The sequence below is a fragment of the Acanthisitta chloris genome, unplaced genomic scaffold (genome assembly GCF_000695815.1).
Source record: "Acanthisitta chloris isolate BGI_N310 unplaced genomic scaffold, ASM69581v1 scaffold14597, whole genome shotgun sequence".
Classification (NCBI taxonomy): Eukaryota; Metazoa; Chordata; class Aves; order Passeriformes; family Acanthisittidae; genus Acanthisitta; species Acanthisitta chloris.
The window spans coordinates 28,697-50,944 of record NW_008681111.1 but is presented as its reverse complement, the minus strand read 5'-3'; the positions used below and the strand labels follow the sequence as shown (position 1 = coordinate 50,944).

At 49.2% G+C, this 22,248-nt stretch overlaps 1 protein-coding gene across 1 annotated transcript in view; it reads left to right on the top strand.

The window, feature by feature from the left end:
- The window catches only part of NOC2L (nucleolar complex associated 2 homolog (S. cerevisiae)), a gene marked incomplete at its 5' end in the record, with an annotated part of 36,560 nt that overhangs the window by 10,354 nt on the left and 3,958 nt on the right, over positions 1 to 22,248 (top strand). Inside the window, 7 exons of the mRNA XM_009077984.1 lie at positions 589 to 728; positions 4,453 to 4,564; positions 8,993 to 9,106; positions 9,264 to 9,365; positions 13,569 to 13,712; positions 16,865 to 16,978; positions 20,679 to 20,814. Of these exons, the coding sequence (XP_009076232.1) occupies positions 589 to 728; positions 4,453 to 4,564; positions 8,993 to 9,106; positions 9,264 to 9,365; positions 13,569 to 13,712; positions 16,865 to 16,978; positions 20,679 to 20,814 (862 nt within the window). The remainder of the gene's footprint in view (positions 1 to 588; positions 729 to 4,452; positions 4,565 to 8,992; positions 9,107 to 9,263; positions 9,366 to 13,568; positions 13,713 to 16,864; positions 16,979 to 20,678; positions 20,815 to 22,248) is intronic.

The following is a 22,248-nucleotide window of genomic DNA, read 5'->3' as shown; positions in this document are numbered from 1 at the left end:
TCCTTGAAAACAGTGTCTCTTGGACTGGGGAAAGACTTGAGCTGCTGTTACCCATGCCCTGAGCCAGCACACAGCTGGCCTGGGGCTTTGGTTTTGCTGGTAACCATAAAGACTGGCTGAGAAACAGAGCTGGAAGTTTATTCTCAGCTCTGCTGCCTGTTAGTTTTATCCTGAAATGGGAAAATGAAGCTGTCCTGGGGAGTCTTTCCCAAGAGCAGAGAGAGGAGTGAGTGCTGGGTTGATTTGTCCTTGCTTTGACAGTGAACAGCTGAACATTTCCCTGTGCTTGGCCACATCCCACTGTCTGCTGTGAACTGGGCTGTGAAATCTTCCCTCTCCAAGAGCTATATTTGAGCCACACACTGGTTTTCTTCACCTTAATTCCTTCAAGGCACTGACTGGTACCATCTGATGCCAATGCAGCATCTGAACTTGCTGACTGGTGGCTCAGAGTGACAGCTACAACATTAGTTATTCCCCTCTGAGCACTACAGTGTCTTGGGTAAAACAAGTCCTGTAGGGGAACTAGAGTGAGCTCTCCAATGCCACATTCTCATGTTTGTGCCTTTATTTCTCCCATTTCTACAGGAGAATTTCCAGTCTGTCTATAACTGGCAGTACATCCACTGCCTCTATTTCTGGTGTCGAGTCCTCAGCACAATCTATCCCAGTGAGGTCATGGAACCACTGATCTATCCTCTGACACAGGTCATCATTGGCTGCATAAAGTAAGTAGAATTTCTTCTTCTTTTTTATATTTCTGTCCATTCCTTCAAGCAGGAAAGTTACTAAGGAGTGTTATTGTTCTGTGGTTTGGTTTTAACCTGGTCTTGTCAGGAATTGTCTGAGGGCTGTTTGTGATTGAAGTGTTCCAGCCAAAGGTGTGGTGAGAAAGTTGCTGTGTGGGTTATTCTTTCCTCTTTGTACAAGAGAAGTGTCAATCTGAACAGCCTGGATAGATTATCCTCCCAGTTGCACAGTGACACACAAATGTTCTGACTTGCTTCAGGATCTAGCAGTGCAAACTCAAGTCCTCATCTCCAGCTCTAAATACACTTAGAAGGTGCATTTTTACTGCTTATTTGTTAGAACTGCAAGAACTAGGCCACACTTAGTATTTTTAGTCTCTCTGCTGAGAATTTCTTTCTCTTTTGCCCATCAGTTTATATAGCAAATTTTTCATGCTTTGAAAAGACAGTTAATAATGAGCATTGAGGGAATTCCTGGATCTCTGGTGATCTCCAAAATCCTGTTAGCTCTGTTAACCAGATTCACAGCTTTAAAGCACCACCCGCCTGGTCTTGAAAACCTCCCAAGAGGTGATGAAGATAAGCTGATTTAAACGATCATTGGAGTATGTTCATATCCCTTTTCCCATCCTCCACCTGCACAGGCTGCTTCCCACTGCTTCTGTGGAGCTTGAGTTGTCCTGAGGATGAATTCAGGCAGTTTTCTACCTGTCCAGGCAGATAAATCAGGTGTCTGGGGCCAAGAAAAGGTGAATTGGGTGAGTCTCAGCAAGAGCAGCAATTTTGTTAGCATCAGGAGTGGACAGAGCTGCTTGGGATGAGCTACAGGTCCTATCTGACAAGGCTTTATGGGTTTGGGAACCCAAGAGATAGATGGGTTTGAAGGGGTCTAATTGTGCCCTTCCAGTACCTGGGGGAGGCTACAAGGAAAGATGGAGAGAGACTGTTTACAAGAGTGACAGGACAAAAGGGGAATGGGCTCAAACCGATAGGAGGGTTAGATTAGATATTGGGAAGAAATCCTTCCCTGGGAAGGTGATGAGACACCAGATTGCCCAGAGAATCTGTGGCTGCTCCATCCCTGGGAGTGTTCCAGGCCAGGTTGTGTGGGGCTTGGAGCAACCTGGGCTAGTGGAAAGTGTCCCTGCCCATGGCAGGGGGTGGAATGAGATGAGCTTTAAGATCCCTTTCAAACCATTCCATGACTCTAGAATTGGGAAAATAAAAATAGAACCCACTGTGACTTCCTTACTGAGCCAACCAATGTCTGGGGTATAAATCTAGGTAGGTTGGCAGATATGGGAGTGATGTGGCTCCATGGGGCAGGATGCTGTGTAACATCTGCAATACCTTCTTTTTCTTCTGCTCCTGATGTGTAGTGCTCTGGGATTTATCCAGAGGGATGGGAGTTCCTTCCCCAGTGTCCTTAGTGCCAGGAGGTGGCGCTTGGCTCCAGCACAAGGGCAGTGTCTGCTCTGTCTGTCTGTCCCTGGCACCTGATCACTCCTTGTGCCCTCTGGCCTTTCCATGCCTCCATACTCCATAAGTTCCTCCTTTGGATCCATGTTTTGCGTCTGTCCAAGTTGATGGTTAGTAGGTTTTTTGCCCCAGAAACTCCTACTTTGGTATCCCCTTTTTATGAACTATTTTTCCAGCCATCTCTGTTTGCATTTCTATCTTCCTCCCAGTCTAAGCTCTGAAGTTGAAGTTCCTCCCTGGTGTAGAGTTAAATGAGGATTTTTGGTGCCTGTTAAATACCTCTCAGCATGTGTAGGGAGGAAATCAGGTACTGCTTCCTCCAACAGGGAATCAAGCATAGCCTTAGTGTCCTAACTTCCCTTGGTGACCTTTCCTGGTGGAGCAGAGGCTGATGTTGAAGAAACTTCCTCTGTGGTCACCAGGAGAGTAACAGAAGGAGCTGTAGCAAGTAAAAATAAGTATTGAGATGCTTTTAGGATGTTCCCTAGCCTGTCCAGACTATGTGGGAGAAGTACAGAAGGCATTCCAAGAGGTGGAAAGACCTTAGAGTCACTTTCCACTGAGATGAAATGTGAGTCAGTTTGTATCCCCTGGAGTGACTAGGCACTTGGACCTGCCTCAGCAGAGCTGAGCCCCAGCTGTGTTTTGTATTCCCTGTGCATCCAGCCACTGGGATGTTGAGCAGATTGTTGCATGGCCACACACTCTAAAATTAATGGTCTTGGTTTACAGTAAATCTATACACTTAACAGGTTTATTCCTCGATCAATTAATTCCTGAGAATGGCTTTCGTCATCTCCACTGGTGCCAGATCAGGGCTGCAAAGGAGATTTATTTCTATAATGGATCCAATGATAATTATTTCCCTATTTGGAGGTGGAGGGAGATGCAGGTGATTTATGGTGCCTGCTCAAGCAGTTTTTTGTGTGCTCTCCTGGATTGCTCAGCAAGGCCTTTGGGGAGGGCTTTATTTGTCAGCTTGGGCCTGTCATCTGTGTGCTCTGCTTTAACCAAACAAAACAATCCTTGTTCATGCTGGAGGCATCTCTGTCTTCAAGTACAGGTCACTCCAGAGTGGTACAGTAATGAGATCTGTGTTTTAGGGACAGCTCTTCATTCTCCCTGTGGTGCTGGGGCAGCTAACCCTTCTCAGCCCAACCTTACAAAGGGAATTGGCTCTATTTTGTCTTAATTACTACTTTTGTCTTAATTACCTGAGTGTGTAGTGGGTTGAAATATGGGTAAAAGACAGTCTGGGCTCTTTCCCCTCCTCCGTGCTGATTCATGGCTGTTCAAATGTGCATTTTGCCTCTTTGGAGGAGGTGGGAATAGCTCAGGAGGGTTGGAGAGCTGAGCAGATTTGGCTGTGGGAGGTCACTCATTCCCTCTCTGTCCTTCCTCATGTGCTGTTTGCTGCTAGTCCAGTTCTTTCTGGGTCACTGTTCAGGTGACAGGATGAACTGAGGGTCCAAAGCTTGAAATGGGAAACATCCTCCTCCTCTGCTATGCTGGGGGAGCCCTTTTCTTGGGCAAACTTGCTGCTTTAGGTGGTCATTTCACTGCTGGTTCCTGCCACTTTTTCTTGCATACCTCCCTGTGCTGAAAGCATGAGAGCCAGAAGTGGCATCATGGATAGACCTTTGGACCACCTGAAAGGGTTGGAGAGAGGGGAGGGATAGTCTCTCCTGCTGTGGCTGCAGGGAGAGGACTAGAGGGAGTGAAGGTCTAGGATCATGAGCAGAGACAGAGGAGAGTCAGAGGAGATACTAGGAAACATATTCCCCCTGTTAGGGTGTTCAGGCACTGGGAATATTGCCCAGGAGGTGATGGAGTCACCATCCCTAGAAGCATCTAAGAGGTGTCTGGATCTGGTGCTGGAGGATATGGTTTAGGGATTCCAGCAGTAACAGGTTAATGGTTGGACTTGATGATCTTAGAGGTTTCTTCGAACCTTGATGATTCTATGATTCATCTGCAAAGCTCTTGTAGCACTTTCTCCCAGCAGAAGTTGGAATCCTGTGCTTTGATTGGAGGAGTTTGTTAAGTGTTAGATTTAACATTAATTTTATTTCCAGCTATGGCAGAGCTGCAGCAGCTCAATTTGCTGTGTGCTACTAAGTCTGTCTTTAGCAGAGCAGGAAAAGGCTCTTGAGTGTCCTTGCAGGCTGCAGGTGCAGTTCTTGTGTCAAATTGGCCTAGTATCCTTTTTTTTTCTCCCCTCCAGGCTGGTGCCAACGTCTCGTTTCTACCCCCTGCGCATGCACTGCATCCGAGCACTCACCCTGCTCTCTGAGAACACCAGGACCTTCATCCCAGTGCTGCCCTTTATCCTGGAGGTTAGTTGCTTGCTGCTGCCACCTTCCACCTAATGAACACACTCACTACCCTCACCAGCAGCTCCCAAGGTTTCCCACTTTGCTGACTGCCCGAAATCCCTGGCAAACAGCATCAGACAATGTGTTGTTTGGTGAGCAAATAGGATTGAACTCTTATTGACTTGTGAGTGGAGAGTACCTGAGATGAGCTGGGTGCAAAAATGCTTTCTTAGGTGGTTTCACTAATGCAGCTGCAGTAGGCCAAGGGGTTGGTTGCTAAAGAAGGGGTTCAGAGGCTCAGCTGGTTGTAGGAACTCCTCAAGTTGCTGTTACTTGATCCTGCTGATGTGTTCATGTCCTAGCAAAAGGAAGAGTTTCATAGTGTAGTTTCATAGTATGTTAAGAGGTTGGAATGGACCTTAGAGATCATCTAGTCCCAGCTCACTGCCCTGGGCAGGGACACCTCTTACCAGAGCAGGTTGCTCAAGACTTTATCCAACCTGTCTTGGAACACTACCAGGGTTGAGGCAGTCACAACCTCCCTGGGAGGTTTGTCCTAAGTGTGGACAAAGGGAAATGGAAGGAAAAAGCCCTTCGAGATTTAAGAATTTATTTAGGAAAATCTCTGTGAGCATAACCTGGCAAAATGCAACATGTTTGGTGAAATATTGGTGCTGAGAGACCATCCAGCTTTGCCCCATGTATCAGACACCTGACACCTCTCCATGTCAATCTACCTAGAAGGTAGGACAGAGTGGTGCAGGCAGAGCTGACTGAAGAAATATGAGCAAGGCAGAGTGAGGAATGCAGGATGTCAGCAGGAGCCTGGACACTGAGGAGGAGGAGGAAGGAGGGAGGGAGACTTCTGTAATAAGTGCCCTGAGTCAGCCAGGCTCATTCCTAATCAAGTTGTGTTGGAGCAAAGGCTCTTGTGGTTTGGGGTTGTAAATGTCCTTTGCAAACCACATCCTCAGCCTGTGGAAGGCAGTGATGTTTATAAATCTCCTCCTGCTCCCTGGCCCTGACCTGTGTGGCTTTGCCATTCCTCTGCTTCCTTCCTCTTCTTCATGCATGTTTGAAATCCTGCCAACCAGATCTCATGATAGAGCCATCTCCCCTCTAGGGCTATGGAGCTTGGGGTGAGGATGGTCTCTGCTTTTTACCTTCTAGTGCTGTGAAAAATAAAACCTTTTCCCCTCAGGGCCTTTCTTCCCCTTCTTTGCATTCTGGCCCCAACACCTCCTCTCTAATCTGTGTGTCAAGCCCCAGCCAGATGTTACCACACTGCACTCTGAGCTTCCTCCCAGCTTCCTCAGCTCCCAACCACATCCCATCCTGCTGTGTGTGCTTGAGGCACTGCTCAGCTTGTCCAGGTGTGGTGGTGACAAGGGGGAGAAGAGTAAATGTGTGCCTGGCATGATGTCAAACCCTCAAATCTTCTTGCAGCTCTCAGCCTTTCCCTTCTTCCTGCTTGTCTCCTGCATGGGATCCCTCAAATACTCCATGGAGTTTCCAATAGTATTCAGGGCTGTTCACTTTGTACTTCCATCTCTTCCCAACTCTGTTGCTGAGGTAGCTGAGCTCTTACAACCCTGAATGTCTCTATAAGCTGTCTCAGGCAGGAGTTGTATTCCAGCTGTGTGGATGAGGTGGTAGGAAGTGGGAAGTGACCTGCCCAAAGTCCCAGGGTGGCTGTGGTGATGCTGGGGAGGACAATCTGCATTCTGATGCCCATAGTGCTTTAACTATGAACCTTTCTGCCAGCTCCCAAATTCAGTCCATAGACACTAGTTCCATACTACACCATGCCATGAACCAAAATCTACTTTAAGCCCATAAAACCATCCTGAGGTGGAAGGATCTGATCAGTGTGTGGGTACTAAGCAGGAGTGTACTCCAGGAGCATCACCAGGGTTCAGGGAGTGGAATATGAAGCATTCCCAGTATCAAGTGTGCTCTGTTGGGTAGGAAGGATTCAAACTACCCTGTTTGAGCTGAATCCCAGTGTAGTAAAAGAGCAGCTGTGGACTTTGTGACCCTGTTTTGTGCACTTCTTGGGGAGAGCTCTGCATGGCTTTAGAGTGTAGGTTCTGTGAAGGTTTTTGTGTAAGAACTGACTCTGTAATTCTGTCCCTTCCCAACCAAGGAAACTCAGCCCTTGCTGCCTTGTCTCAGCCTCATTGCTGCTGTGTGTTGAGGAGATGCAGAGTGAACATTTGTGCATTCCCCTAGGCACAGGAATTCCCCAAGCTCCTGCCAGTGGGAATGAGAGCTGACTGCCTGATGTGTCTTGACAAGGGCTGATGCTCCCCAGTATGAGCATCCAGCACTGTCTCCTCTCTGACTCTGCTCTCCAGGGTGGAGCAAAAGCAGCAGCTAGCTAAAATTACATCTTAGATAGGGGGAGGCAGATTGGGACAGAGTGGGGTTATATCGGTATTGTTACTCCCCTTGGAGGGTCTGTGACATCCCAGTCTTGCTGTTTTTTCATCACTTCAGCTATTGTGTGACAGACATTGCTTTCTGCAGCAGGAGGATTGGTGGTTCATCTGCTGGAAGGCAGGTGTGGATAAACAAGGTAGAAATCTCCCCACGGGCAGGTTTTGCATGCCAATTTAATCCTGGCTTCCCCTGTGGAGGGATGGCAGAGTAGGTTAACCCTGACATGCTTAGGAAGGTACAAGTGTTTGACACTTAAATGGGTTGAGTCTTGGTTTGGATGTGCAGCTTGCTTTGGAGAAAATTCCCAGGGGCTTGGAGAGCAAAATAAATGGGAGTGGATAGTGGATTGTGTTGGTGGAAATTGGCTGATGCAAAGATGAGAGAATTCATAGTTTGTTAAGAGTTGGAATGGAGCTTAGAGATGATCTAGCCCCAACCCCCTGCCCTGGGCAAGGACACCTCCCACCAGAGCAGGTTGCTCAAGGCTTGATCCAACCTGGAATGAACACTGCCAGGGTTGGGACAGCCACAGCCTCCCTGGGCAACCTGTGCCAGTGTCTCACTGCCCTCACAGGGAAAAACTTCCTAATTTCTAATCTAACTTTCCCTCTTTTAATTTCTCCCCATTACTCCTTGTCTGAGCTCCTTTCCCACTGCCCACATGGAAATCATCTGTGAGCCTCAGAGTGCCAAAAATCCTTCCCCTTCCAGCCTGTGCTGCCCTGTCCTTTCCTCTGTCTGCTAGTGGTTCTCACTTAAGCCAGAGGGTTGGCTTTTGACGTTTTGTGGCCCTCTAGTCCCTCATTATCACCTCCCCACCCTGCCACAGGATTCCTAGACATCAGCCCTTCCAGTCTGGCTGTTTTGTTAGCTGATCCATTCTGCACAGGCTTGAAGATGGGAACCACATTTCCTCCCCTTCCCACATGTCCTGCCCAGCTCCCTAGCACCTCCTGGGTGAATTCCAGAGCTTCTGGTTGCATTTCCCTGCTTGCCTGGCAGCATGTTAGGCTTCCCTCCCCAAGCCTGATGCCTTTAATGTGTCTGACCTCAGGGATCAATACTCCTGTTTTGGCCAAAGAAATAACTGTGCATAACGAGGTTTAGAGCATCGATTCCCTGGGCAAGGGCTCTTTGTTTTCACAAGCCACCAAGCTTGTCCCTCCCTTCCAAATAACCTGGATTGACAAATAAAATGTAAGAAATCAATAGTTGTCTCCATGCTTTTCTGGCCTGGGGGCAGCTGTGTGACCTGAACACCCTCCCTTTCCTTCTCACCTCACCCTCCAGCAATCAGTGTGCTGCATCCCAACCTTGCTGGGGCTGCTTGGGAGCTGATGATGGATGTGTTGCTGCTGCATAGAGGGAATGGAAATGATTTCCTGCTCAGGAGTGCAATTTAAAAAGCGTTGGGCACAGGGAGAGAGGAACTGGTGGCTCCTCTTGAAGTGCTCAGAAGTGTGGATGGACAGGATAACTCCTCATGCCCTCAATGGCTGTCGTCAGATGTGCAAATTATTATCAATTACTGTGTTCAAAATCTTCTCACTTGGAGGGGCAGCTCCAAAATCCAGTCAAGCTTTGAGGTACAAGTTCTCTGGCTGTTAGAAGTGTGGGGCTGAGGAACAAATCTCTGGTTTCTTGCACTCTTGTCTGTGTTGGTTTCCTTTTACCTCGTGTTTCTGTGGCATCTCCCACACTCAGGTCCCTAAAGCTCCAAGTGTGGTTGGTGTTTGCATCCCTAAAAGTCCCTTGATGGGATATTTATGAAAACTGTGGTACAGTGATCAGAACAGGCAAGGAGCAACCTGGTCTAGTGGAAGGTTCCCTGCCCATTGCAGGGGGTGGGACCAAGATGATCTTTAAGGTCCTTTCCAACCCAAACCTTGCTATGATTTCTGGCTTGTCTTGGCTCTGCCACCAACTGCATGATATTAGTTGGATTGTTTGGTGTTTGTTTTGTGGTGTGACCATTCTTACACTCATTTTTTTTGTGTGGTGTTGTAGATTTTCCAGCAAGTGGATTTCAACAAGAAGCCAGGACGGATGAGTTCTAAGCCTATAAATTTTGCTGTGATCTTGAAGCTTTCCAATGCCAACCTGCAGGAAAAGGCCTTCAGGGTAAGTGGCACCTTAGTGCTCAGTTTCTCTGTGACCAACACAGCTGCCCTAGCAGCTGTTCTGTGTCCCTGTCCCATGAGGTTGGAGACTCCTTTCCCACTCTGAGTGCTATAGGTGTAGTTCTAATCAGATATCTTTATTTCTTTCTCCTGCTCAGGATGGACTTATTGACCAACTCTATGACCTGTTGCTTGAGTATCTCCACAGCCAAGCCCACAGCATTGGGTTCCCAGAGTTGGTTCTCCCCACTGTCATTCAGGTAAGGTGTGAGACTCTTCTTGGTCAGGCCATGAATGTACACAGGGTGGAATAATGTCATTTAAACTAACAGTGAACTCAAGATGAGGGGAGAGCCCTTTACCTCTTCTTAATTTGAATTTTAATTTGCATTTTGGGGAATTGTTGGGGAGGAACAGAGGCATTGTATCTAATCAGGAGGCTGAAGTGGCTGTGGAGTTAGCTACTCTGTTGGGGGACAGAGTGGAGCAGAGGCTGCATAACTGCTGTGGAAATGGGGTTTGACTAGTGAGTGCAGGTGAGGTTTTAGGGATTCAGAGCTGTCTGAGCTGCTGTGTGTCTCAGAGCAGTTTCTCAGTGCTCTGAGCCTGTGCTTTTCCTTGCCTTGGGCCTCCCTACCGTGCTCTCCACAAGATGGCAATGTTCCCTCCCTTCTCAGAGCCTCCATCCACTGGGGCACTTTCTCCCCCAGAACAGCACAGTTCTTGTCTCCATCCCTCCTCCTGGCTGCACCTCACAGCAGTGCTGCAGAGCACTCTGCTGTGCCTCTCCCTTGGCATTCCACAGTGCCACTTCCATGGCTTTGTGATAAAACTGCTGTGCATCCAGGTGTGTCCTGCAGAATCCTTCCCTGGTACCTTGCTAGCTGGGTGACTCCGGTTTTGAATGAGTGACCTCTCTGCTTTGAACAGCAACATTATCATAGAGTCATGGAATATCCTGAGTTGCAAAGGACCCACAAGGATCAGAGTCCAACTGGACACCCCAACAATCCCACCCTGTGCTTGAGAGTGTTGTCCAAACATTCCTTGAGCTCTGTCAGGCTTAAGGCTGTGACCACTGCCCTGGGGAGATGTTCCAATGCCCAAACACCTCTAGGGGAAGAACCTTTGCCTAATATCCAACCTAAACCTGTTTCAGTGCCCCAACACCCTCTGAGGGAAGAACCTTTCCCTGACATCCAACCTAACCCTCCCCTGACAGAGCTCCATGCCTTTCCCTGGTATCTTGTCACAGAGATCACTGCTGCCACTCCTGAGGAAGCTGCAGACAGCATCGTTCAGCATGAACACCTTGGAATATGATCCCTCCTTCCTCCCAATCCTCTCTATTTTTAACTCCTGAGTGGCAGGTGTCAGACAAGTTTGGCAGAGCTGCTGTCGTCTCCTCCTCCATGGGGACATGAACCTTTCTCTGCTTGTTTGGTGCCTTCCACACACCCCTGAGCCTGCACACCTTGCTCTAGCTGACATGGCAGCAATAATTGGGCCTCACAAGCTGCTGGGGAGGCAGATCCCTGTGTTTTTGCTACGTGCCATGGGCATCTGTCAGGCACACAGCTCTTGGCTGGCTCCCTCCAGCCTGGCACAGACCAGTGCCTGGCTGGCACTGCCTTCCTTGGCTAATGTGAGCTGACAGGCACTCTGTGTGCTAGCAGAGCAGCTCCTGTGCTCACTTGCCGTGCGTGCTCCTCACTTTTTGGCAGAGCACAAGGCCCTGTGCTCTCAGCCAGCAGCTGTTGGGAGCGTCGGAGCTGTCGGGGCCGATGTTCTAGCTGGAATGAGAAGCGACTGACGGCCCCTCTGGCACCCAGAGCCCTGTGGCTTCCCAAACACACCCTGGGACCAGCCTGGCTTTCTGCAGGGAATTAATGCTATCAGATTCCTAGTTGGCTGCCACTAACCACAGCCTCGTGGCGTCTGCTGGGCTGGGGGTGGGGGGGGCTGAGGTTAGCTTCCCAAAATCTCCCAGGCTTTGGGAAGGCGTGTGGGGAGAGGCTTTTCTCCTGGAATGCTTCCAGTTCACTGTAAAAATCCATCTGTCCTGATTCTTCCTCCCTGATGAGCTCATGCTTCTCTCGGTGTCGCAGGGGCTGTGTTCCAACTGGCAGGGGCTGTGTTCCTCCTCTGCTGGGCAGAGGCTTGGGGAGAAGCTGGGCTGAAACTGCCTTCAGACTCAACTTTCCAACCTCCTTGCCCAGAGGGCAGGAAGCACCTTGGCAGATGAAAGGAAAGGAGAAGCAGTGAGGATGGGAGACAGTTCAAAGGCTTCTGTTCTGCCCCAGGGACAACCCTGTGGTGGTTGCTGCCTCCATGGGCTGTAAGGAGCTCCTAGGGCAGAGCCTCTGGATGATTGGAAGAGCTTCTTCCCTCCTCTAGAGCTCACAGAGCAGAGGTGGGAGATGAGAGGGGCAAAACTGGTGTTGCTAAGGGGTAGGCAGTGCTGGTGGAGGCAGGAGATGGCATGATCTAGGCTTGGCTTGCAGTGACAGAAGGGCAGGAGGTGCTGGTTTGCCTTGCCAGCAGCCACTCCTGCTCCTCCTCACTCTCTGTCCTGGGTGAAATATTCCCTCTGCTTTTTATGAGTGGAGGATTGGGCTTGATTTGGGTTCCCTGCAGCACATGCACAGTGGCTTCATGTCATTTCTAGCTCCCTGCATCACTTACAGTAAGAGGAATTGGGGTTTAGCTGTGGTCTCTGCTGGTCTAAACCTTTGGTGTTCCAGGCTGGCAGTTGGACAGAATCAATCCCACTAATCACAGAGCTGCTTAGCTGGGATGTGAGATCTTAATTACATATATCCACACACATACACATTTCTGCTCTGATTGCTTTCATTCTGGAAGGATAGGCTTGTTACATTTGGCAGAGTGGGAAAAGGCACACACAGCCCCTTTTTCTCTCTCTGTCCTTTATCTCTTACCTCCCTGGTTGTGTTTGCTGCCTCTTAACACAGGACTGAGATCTCATTACATTTCATTAATATCTGTGGCAGATAGTGGTGGGACTGTGAGGGATTGCAGGGCAGGAGAGAGGAGGGGGAAGGCAGAAATGAAGCCTAGAGCTAGGAGGGGGAACACACAGCACCAAACTGCACTGATAGAGCCTGAGATTTTGCAGGATTTCTGGTGACACTTCAGCAAGGGAAGAAAAATGATAATGTATGTGGCAGCGGATGAAATGGATCTGGGGCTGCAGCTGTGGGGATCAAGTGAGATAAATGGAATGACAAATGCATCTCTCAGTGGAGATAAATATGCAGCACCTATAAAAAATAAATATTTTAGGAAAGGGGGGTGAGGGTAGGACAGGCTTCAGCAGCAGAAGAATAGTTTGGCTGATGGTTTCTTTGTATTGCTTTGTGGGAAGCAGGGAAGGTCTTCCTTTTAATTCCCATTTCTCTGAGCTGATGGCAGGTGGGTGTGTGCTGGGAATAAAGGGGCAAGGGAAGCCCCTGCTGCTAGTTAATGGGAGAGATCCTCCATGGGTGTCACAGCAGCAATACACCCATCAGGAGAGCATTGTCCTGGCAGAGAGGGGCTAGGTGTGACTGTCACCTCCTGATTAACCTCCCCACTTGGCATGTAAGATGAAGCCAACACACAGGTTTGACAGGAGGGTGGCATCTTCTTTCTTCCCCCAGTTGTGTCTTTTGAGGCAGAACCTTTGAAGCCACAAGGAGAGAAGGCAGTGATGTATTTGCTGACTGGAAACCCTCTATCTCTATCATGATAACATCTGCAGGTCCCAGCTGAGATGAAGGTTCCATTGTGGTTAACCATTTTCTTTGGCCTTATTGGATCTCTTTCTCTAAATCAAGTGTCTGTGTAGTGTGTGTGTATTTATATATGACTCTAGCAAAGAGCTTGGCCTGCAGAATTTGGACAGCACTCCAGAGGCTTGTCTTGGAGTTGGTGAAAACTGTTAGCAGACAGTGTAGTAAACTGAATTCAAGTCATGAGTCAATGTGGACACTCTCATCTTTCTTTCGCTCATCAGGAGCATCCACTGCTGCCTCAGTTTTTAGCTTGGAGGTGTCAGAGTAAGGCCCTGGTGTTGGAGAGTTAGGTTGTGAATTTTTGTGTGGTGGGTGTGTGGGTTTGAGCCCTTGAAAAGTCAGTGGTGCCAGTTGGAGTTGGGTTGGTGCAGTCAGACATGGAGCAAACCTTACCCCAATGACTCTATCCTGACCCACAGCAGCACCAGGTTTTCCCACCAAGCCATGCCACAAGCCTTTATTCCCAGTCCACAGACACCTCCATCCCAGTTTTAAGTCTCTTCTCAAACTCTGCCTTCAGTCAGATACACTGGAATATGGAATGAATTAAAGGGAGAAGATGCTCTGTGCTTATCTGTCACTGAGAGTGGGAGATGCTTTTTTTACTCATGGGCTCTTGTTTATGGAAACTATGACATTGTTTTCATTCTTCCTCTCTTTTTCCAGCTAAAATCCTTCCTGAAGGAGTGCAAGGTTGCCAACTACTGCAAGCCTATCCGGCAGCTCCTGGAGAAACTGCAGGAAAACTCTGCCTACATCTCCAACAAGCGTCAGAAAGCTGCTTTTGGTGTGGCCAGCAGGGAGGCTGTGGTGAGTCTGCTGCTTCCATTTGGCCTTCCTGGAAAGGCAGTGAGGCCCTGGATGCTGGGCAGAGTGTGTGCCAGGGAGGAGAAGGAGGAGGAGATGATGTGAGGTGGGGCAGATGCTCACAAACAACTGAGCTCGGCAGGGTTTGGTGCTGTTGCTGGCAAGACTGTGCAGCCAAGAGCCTCATGGAAAACACAGTCCATAAATTGTGTCCTTGTGTTATTTATAAGACACACACAGGCATGGAAGTGCCTTGCTTTGCTGGGGTATCTCCTTTGCCAGGAAGTTTCATCATCTCTTTCCTGACTGGAGGTGCCAGTTTGTGCCTAAAGGGATGAGGTGACTCTGCCAACCTCAGTAACCCTTTGCAAGCCTGAGAGCAGCTGAGCTGTGTGTGTGAGGAGAGGCAGGGAGGCTGACTCCTCCTTGCCTGGCAGGAGAGAGGTGAAAATATCTCTGTCTGCAAGGTAATGGATGGGTCAGAGCAGCCTCTGTGGTCACTGGAGTCTGGAGTTGTGCATCGCTGGAAGCTCCACCCGTCGGCACAGAGCTGAGCACGGAGCAGCAGTGCAGACTAATTTGTCTTCAGACACTCAGGGGCAGGGACTGCAGGGAAATTAGCTGTTGAAATCCTGGTCTCTCAGTGCCAGCACACAGCAGTGCTATTCTGAGATGGAGGGCTTGGTGTGGAACTGGGTTTGGAGTGACTAAGCAGTCTTGGTTCGGTAAATCCCAGTCTGGCTTGGACTGGTTTGCTAAAGGAGTTATGTTTCCTGTCTGGAATGAGGCAGTTAGGGGTTTGTTGGTTTGTATTTTTGTGGGCAAGGCTGTGACCACCCACCCACTGCAGAGGCAGAGGTTTCAGCCTCCCAGGCTCTCCATGAGCTGGGAAAGGTCTTTGGCTAAATAAAACAGGGTTTCCAACAGCTCTGCCACTGTCTGCTTTTCCCAGCAGCTCTGGCTGTAGTCCCTTGAGTATGAACCAAATGATTATTTTAACATGGGCTGTCTCCTAGTTAGTGCACCTGCTTTCCCAGGGATGTCTGAGCAGGGGGAATCAAATGAGTCTGACCCTGGAGGAGCAGCAAGAGGCACTGCCTTGAGTAAAGGAGGTTGGTTAAGGGAAGGACATCAACTTGCCAAGGATGTTTGGAGGCTGCTCTTGGCCTTTCCTTCACTTACTGGGAAATCAGTGCTCCTGGAAGCAGAGCAAGCAGCCCACTCAGCACTTCTGAGGGGTGGAAGAGCCATAGTGGCTTATCTTTTGTGCCCAGAGCTCAGTTTTCATGGCCAGGCTCACCCTGTGTTCTCCCCTTACACCTCTGCAAGCAGTTGGTGTAGATTCCCAAGAAGGGCCAAAGCTCCTCCAGGGACTGAACTTCCCAGAATGATTTGGAGTGTCCCTCGAAGTCTGGGTGGTTTCCAAGCTATGTGGGACATTGGCACTTCTCCTGAGCAAACACTGCCAGAGAAGTGGAGGGAAGGAGGGAAGGGGAGGTATTTGTGTGTCCCCTTTGCCAGCAGGAGCAATTGAAAGCAAATGCTCCCTGCTTTTCCCACACATTTGTGCCTGCTCCAAGCACAGCCCAAATTCTGAGCTAATTATTCCATGCAACATGCTGAAATGCAGCTTTTTTGGGGGGGGATTAGAGTAGTGGGAATGGGTTTTACCTAAGGATTTGTGAAGGGAGCGTGGTGGTGCAATATTTAGCGTGTGGAAAGATCCTTCCTCATATCCCAGGAACTGTGGGATGGAGGGATAGGCACAGCAGGTGTCCAGCCTGATTTCTTCTATGTTATTTTAAGATTGAAAACTACTTTTGGATTGTTGTAGTTAGTCATGGAGTGCCAGTGCTTTTTTTGAGAGCACAGTGCTCACAGGTTACTGTAATAATTAAGGTCTTTGTGAGGGGAGCCAAAAAAAAAAGTGAAGCCTGGAGCTGAAGCCAGATGTGTAATGTGCAGCTGTGATTTTAGGTTCCTTTGCACTGGTGTGGGCCCCAAGGGAAGATGCAGGGAAGGAGAAAGACCTGCAGGGCTCTGTGGTTCCCTGTCAGACCTCTGTGCTGAGCTGGGACCCTCATTCTGAGCTGTGCAGCATGAAAATTGAGGTGAGGGAGTGAGAAGCCTCATTTCTCTGGGATTTCCAGCTCTGCTGGGTTCATCCCCATCTCACACTGCAGATGGGAGGATTTTCTGGAGGGTTATTGTTATGGTACAGGTGTTAGCACTGTGGGCTCAGGCTGTGCTGACAGCACAGTGATGCAGAAGCTGTAATAGGAGGAGAATTTCAAGTGGTTAAAGTGGGTGGGATGGCACCCCCTTTCTCAAAATTCCCATTGAGGTGTTCTCACTAGGAAGATGGGAATGCATTAGTAGTCTTTTTTTAATCTCCAGATTCTGGCACACTTTAAAACCCAAAGAGCTGTATGAGACAGAACAAATAGACCTTCCCCTCGTGTGAGAAGAGCCTTTCTCAGAAACTGTCCATACCAAGCAGCAGCAGCAAATTACCTGATTGCAGCTGGCAGCATGAGCTGAGCCTGATCTATAAATGGGGTGACTTTGTACTCCTCAGGAATGACTCCTCTTGCCACGGGGGTGGGTTGGATGGAGAGGAAAGCTGAGCTGGAGACAGCACCAGCTCTGCTCAGTCAGTCTGGCCAGACACAGGCTCCAGCCCTAGAAGGTTGGAATAGGAGTCTGGGAACACACATTTCATGCTAAGAAAATGTGGTGATCTTCCATAAGCTAAAGCATCATATAAACCACCATATGTCTCCACTGGGAGGACTTTGTGCTGTCCTTCAGTGCCATGGGCATCCTGTGCTTTGATATCACATGATTGAGCTGTTGCCTTGTCCAACCATTTCAGCTTTTGGCTTCCTCTGGTTTCCCTGCAGTGCTCAGGCATTGCTTTGCCTGAGGAGAGTTGTCAGTCATGCCACTCCTGACTCAGCAATTCCTCAAATGACTGTGGCTGAATTCACACTTAGTCCTCCTTCTCTTCTTGGTTGCCAATTCCTACCCAGTAGTTAGGAAAATGTGGTTTGGGTCAAGGTCTTAACCTTGTGCTCCTGACTCCTTGTGTTTGCCAAGGTGATACTGGAAAACTGCTTTGCAAGCCTCTCAATTTGTACTCCCTTTCTCCACAGGAACAGTGGGAGAAACAGGTCAAAGAGGAGGGGACACCCCTGGCCAAGTATTACACTCAGTGGAAGAAGCTAAGAGAGAAGGAGATACAACTGGAAATCAGTGGCAAAGAAAGAGTAAGTATGAAATCCCTTTCTGGGCATCATGTGTGCCCTGGGAAGACCAGAGCCACATCCTGGCAGCAGGATGGTGGCACTGGTTGAGAAGTGGGATGTGCTGTCTGGACAGAAGTGCCCAGACTGTCATTTCCCACATCTCCTACCCAAGGGAAGGCTCCTTGGCCACTCCAGGATGCAGCAGGAGGGGGTGGGAGCTGCATTAGGAGTCTAAAGGCAAGCTGTCTCGATGCTAATGCAATGAAAGTGGCTGAGCCAGGCTCTTGGCCAGGCAGCAGGAAATAGATATAATTGGTGTCTCCAGTGTATGCTGGGGAACAATTAAGATAATCGATGGGACATAAGGATGATTGGCTCTGAGACGAGTCCCGGAGCGTGCTACAAGGACCTGGGAGATCCTAGAAATGCTCAGTACCATGGAACAGCCTGAGAGAAGGGCAGGAGGCTGCAATTCCCTGGAGCAGCCATGCAGAGGGAACAAAAAGCACACTGTGTGCTGTGCAGAGAATGTGGCTTTGCAGGAAGGAAATTGGGAGGGCTAAGAAACAGCCAGAAGTGATGGTTGGGAGTGGGGCTAATCTCTTGCCTAAAACTGCTGGTGTGTGGAGACACTTGCCTGGTACTGAAGAAACCAGCACAAGGGGAGAGATCAGGTCTCAGTGTAGAGAAGCTTCTGTCTCTATTAAAGGAGCTGGAGCTCCTTGGGATGACCAGGACCAGCTGAGGTGGAGAGGAGCATTGCTTTAAGACAGCAAGGCTCAAGAAACCAGTGAAAGCCTGAAGGGCAGTGCCAGGGGTGATTTTTTTCCTTTTGCAGACAGACTGCAGAGACAGGCAGACTTTGGAGTTAGCTCTCCAAAAGGCTCGTTGGCTGCTTGGCATCTTTGCTTGGTGAATGGAGCTGTTGTGTGCCTCGGTGGGGACTGGGAGCTTAATGATGCAGCATTGTGAGCCCCAGCAGGAGAGTGAACACCATGAGGCCCATTAGGGCTGGGAAAATCCATGTCCCATTAGCAGCCATTGGGGGAAAAAAATAATAATAGCAAAAAAAAAAAACACCACCTCAGCTTGGCTCTGAGCTGCAGCTTGGCTTATATAACAGCACTGACCCTGTCTGCCCATTGCATTTGCTTTTCCCAATGTTTTTTAATGGGATGTAGACTAATCTGCTTCGTGAGGCTTGGTAGATAGTAACCCTCTAGTTGAGGATTAAAAGACTGCTCCCCAAATTACCTAATTGCTGCTGCTGTGTGATGAACACAGCCCCTGTCTGTGAGCTGTGACTCAGTACCAGGCTCATTCCTTTGCTCTGTGATCACTGCACAGCAAGGAGAGTTTTTGGGGCCTCTATTTTGAGGTGCCTATCTTGAAGGTTGATCTGTGGAGTCCCAGAAAGCTGGAGGTAGCACAGCTCAGCATGATTCAACACCAAATCTTTTTTAATATGCCTCAGGTTGAGTTCAACCAGGACTGATGTCACCCCAAACCTGTAGGCTGCCTTTGGAAATGGGATTTGTCCTAGGCAGGGGGAAAGGATGGAGTTGTGTATGAATAGTCCTCAGCCTCTGCTTCGTGTTGAACATGCTGCCAGGACATGAGTCTGTCTTGTCCACCAGAACTGGTAGGGGCTAAGGAAAACATTTTCATAGCCTGTTAAGGGGTTGGAGTGGAGCTTAGAGATGATCCAGTCCCAACCCCCTGCCCTGAGCAGGGACACCTCCCACCAGAGCAGGTTGCTCAAGGCATAACCAGAGAGGTTGTGGACTCCCCATCCCTAGAAGGGTTTCAGGCCAGGTTGGGCGAGGCTTGGAGCAACCTGTACTAGTGGAAAGTGTCCCTGTCCATAGCAGGGGGTTGGGGCTAGATGATTCCTTCCAACCCAATCCATTCTATGGTTCTATAACCACCCTAGGAATGAGGCTGGTGACAGCCTGTCGTTAGGTCAGCTGAGGGCAGCCAGTTGGCAGTGCCTCTGGATTGCTGCCCTTGCTGCATTTTGCTTCCCAGTTCTCTTCTCTGGCATGTAGTGAGTGCTGTTTGGAAAGCCAGGCCTGTCCTGCTTCCTCCTCACAGCCTCCCAGCACAGAGACAGCCCAGCAGGTCTCTGCTGAGACCTCTCGGAGTGGTAAAAAGGGCAGGTGGGAAGATGATTTAAAATTAAGCCCCTGCAAATGGTGGTTGGTGATTTGTTCCCCTCTCCCCTTCTCTGACCAGCTTCTGACTTTCCATCCTGGTGCTGCAGGTTATTGCTTGTAAGTGCTCAGCTCCCAGAATCAATATTGCCCAGCTGGGGACCATAACTGTGAAACAGCCTGGGAGAAATTGCTGGAATTGGCTGCAGGAGCAAAGGCACATCTCCATCTCTCTTGTCTTCCCATCGCCATCCTCTGTCCCTCTCTCCTAAGAGCTCCTTTCCATACCCACTGTCCTTCCCATCCTCTTTCTGCTGAGAGCTCCTTTCCATACCCACTGTGCTTCCCATCCTCTGTCCCTCTCTGCTGAGAGCTCCTTTCCATACCCACCGTGCTTCCCATCCTCTTTCTGCTGGGAGCTCCTTTCTATACCTGCTGTCCTTCCCATTCTGAGAGCTCCTTTCCATACCCACTGTGCTTCCCATCCTCTGTCCCTCTCTGCTGAGAGCTCCTTTCCATACCCACCGTGCTTCCCATCCTCTTTCTGCTGGGAGCTCCTTTCTATACCTGCTGTCCTTCCCATTCTCTCCCTCTGCTGAGAGCTCCATACCCACTGGCTTCCCATCCTCTGTCCCTCTGCTGAGAGCTCCTTTCCATACCCACTGTTCTTCAGTGCTGTTCCCATCAGGAGCAGCTCCCAGGAGGGCTGAAGTGGCTGTGGTCAGCCAGGAGTGTGCTGAGGGGTGGTCTGAGGGGTTGGAGAGAGCAAATGAGTTATTACTCGCAGGGTGAATGTTTCCAAGCAAGCTAATGTGTGCTAATGCCTGAGTGCCTCCCAGGAGGTGTGCAGCCAGGCAGGGCCACTGGCAGCTGATGTTCAGAGAGCACTTGGGATTTAATTTGCATTCTGATTATCTTTGCCCTGCTGGCCTGAGCCCTTGCGAGTAAATCCTCCCCCTAATCCCCCTCCGGAGAGGTGTAAAGAGCAGTGAGGTGGTGTCAATTGCAAGTACTTAATGGCATTGATATTGGCTGCAGCAGAGAAGCTCTTGGCCCAGTGATCTCCATCAGGGCAAGTGACCAGGGACCCACTGAGCCACACAGACCTTTAGCATCCTCAGCCATCTGACTGTGCTGAAATCTGCACCCAAAAAAAAGCCAATAACTTTGCTATAGCTGTCACAGCTTTTGGTATTGATGAGAAACTTCAGAGATGACCAGCACAGTCTGCTTGGTTGTGCTGCTGGACCTCTCCAGAGCCCAGACATCCTACAGCCAGCTTGTGATGATGGATAGCTTACATTTTCATCCCTGCTAAGGTAGCAGCAGTAGATGGCCCATTAGCCAAAGTAGTTTATTAGGTAAGGATCAATAGAGCAGCAGTGCTTTGTGTGGATCATTCACCTTTGTGACCCACTCACAAATCTGTGGCTCCCCTAGCTGGCAGCAGAAAAACCCAACGTGTCTTGGCAAAGCCAAGTTCCTGTGTTTAAACTCCACATTTTATGTTTTAAAAGTACAAATTAAGGTTGTTCTGACTGTTGGTTTTGGGTTTTTTTTTTCCCCAGCTTGAAGACTTGAACTTCCCAGAAATCAAGCGGAAGAAGCATGATGAAAGAAAGGAGGAAGATAAGAAGGAATTCAAGGACTTATTCGAGCTGGATAGTGACTCTGAGGAGGAAAACAGTGGATTCTCTGTTAAAGGTACGGGGCTGGGAATGCCTTTTCCTTGGCAGAATTCCATGTGATGTGGGTCAGGATGGCCCTGCCCCAAGGGGGATGTTTGCTGCCCATGGTGGATTAAAAAGATAGGGAGAACACAGGATGATGATGATGCTCTTAGTGATAAACAGAAGGTGTTAGGGAGTCTTTTATCCTCCTCTCCCTCTCCTGCTTTGCCTTAGTCCTGATTAGTCTGTTTCTGTGCATGATCCATACTCTCTCCTCCCTTAGCACCTTTTTTGATCACAGACTGAGAACCCAAACTCCAGTAGATGTTTGGCTGAACACAGACCCTGTGCAGGTTCTCTGCATCTCATGCTGGCTACCAGCAGGAGGATCTTTGATCCTCTCCTTGCATGCACTTATGAATTATTAATTTTCTAGTGATGTTCCAAGTACAAGCCAAGAAAACCTAGAGAACATGGGGTGGTGTCACCCTCTGGCTGTGACCACGAGAGGGCCACAGCAAATTGTGGAACCTGCCTGAGACATTCACCAGAGTTGGAGGATAAACTTGGGTGTTTTCTTTTGGAATGTTTGGGATATCAGAAGTTTACTCAATGCATTGTTATTCATACATCAAGGTGATTTGTGAGGATAAATCCTGAGCCTTGCCACAGAACCAGTGAGCATCATCTCCCTCCTCCTATTCCTCTGTGGCACAGGAGGAAGAACAGGTTGGGAAACTCTGGTTTGACAGCTTGAGGTTGGATCAATGGATTTTTGTAGGTGATGTGGCAAAGAATGGGAGGAGAGCAGAAGTGAGAAGGGTTTGAAGTCCAGGTGTTGGGCATGGCTTTACCTCCTGCCCATGTGTGTGCTGTGACCTCTTCATGAGGCTCTCAGGCAGCTTTCAGGGGCTTTCCATGTTCCCAGCCAAGCTGTGCTTTCAGGGACTGTCAGGGCTGGCTGAAGATGGAAGATAGAGAAGGCAGTGCTGCAGTTTACTGCAGTTCCATGTCTTTGTGGCTGTTGTTTGACTGGGTGGTCACATGCAAGGGAGTTGGGAGGTCCTGTGGAGCTCCTGTGGCCTCTGTAATTGCTTCTTCACCTGTGAGACTGAAGGCATAACATTGTCCTCTCTTCATATATAGTGAGTCTGGGACAATGGTAGGACTTTGGTTCATCTCAAATCAGCCTCAGACTTAGTTCCAAAAGAGACATGTTGAGCAGAAATCTAGGCAGGAAGGCAAGACCACCCCAGGTGGATCTTCTGGGAGAGGAAAACAATTCTGGCTGGAAAACAGGTGACCCTCCCTGTTGAGTGTTCCTGGTGGCTCTTTTTTTGCTCTACCCCAGGAATGAATATCAGCAGTGAATCAATGTGTGCAGCATGGGAAAACAAAGGGAAGGGATGAATTTGTAATCATTTTTTAACATTGTGGATGTGTGGGGAGATTCCCCTTCCCTTATGCA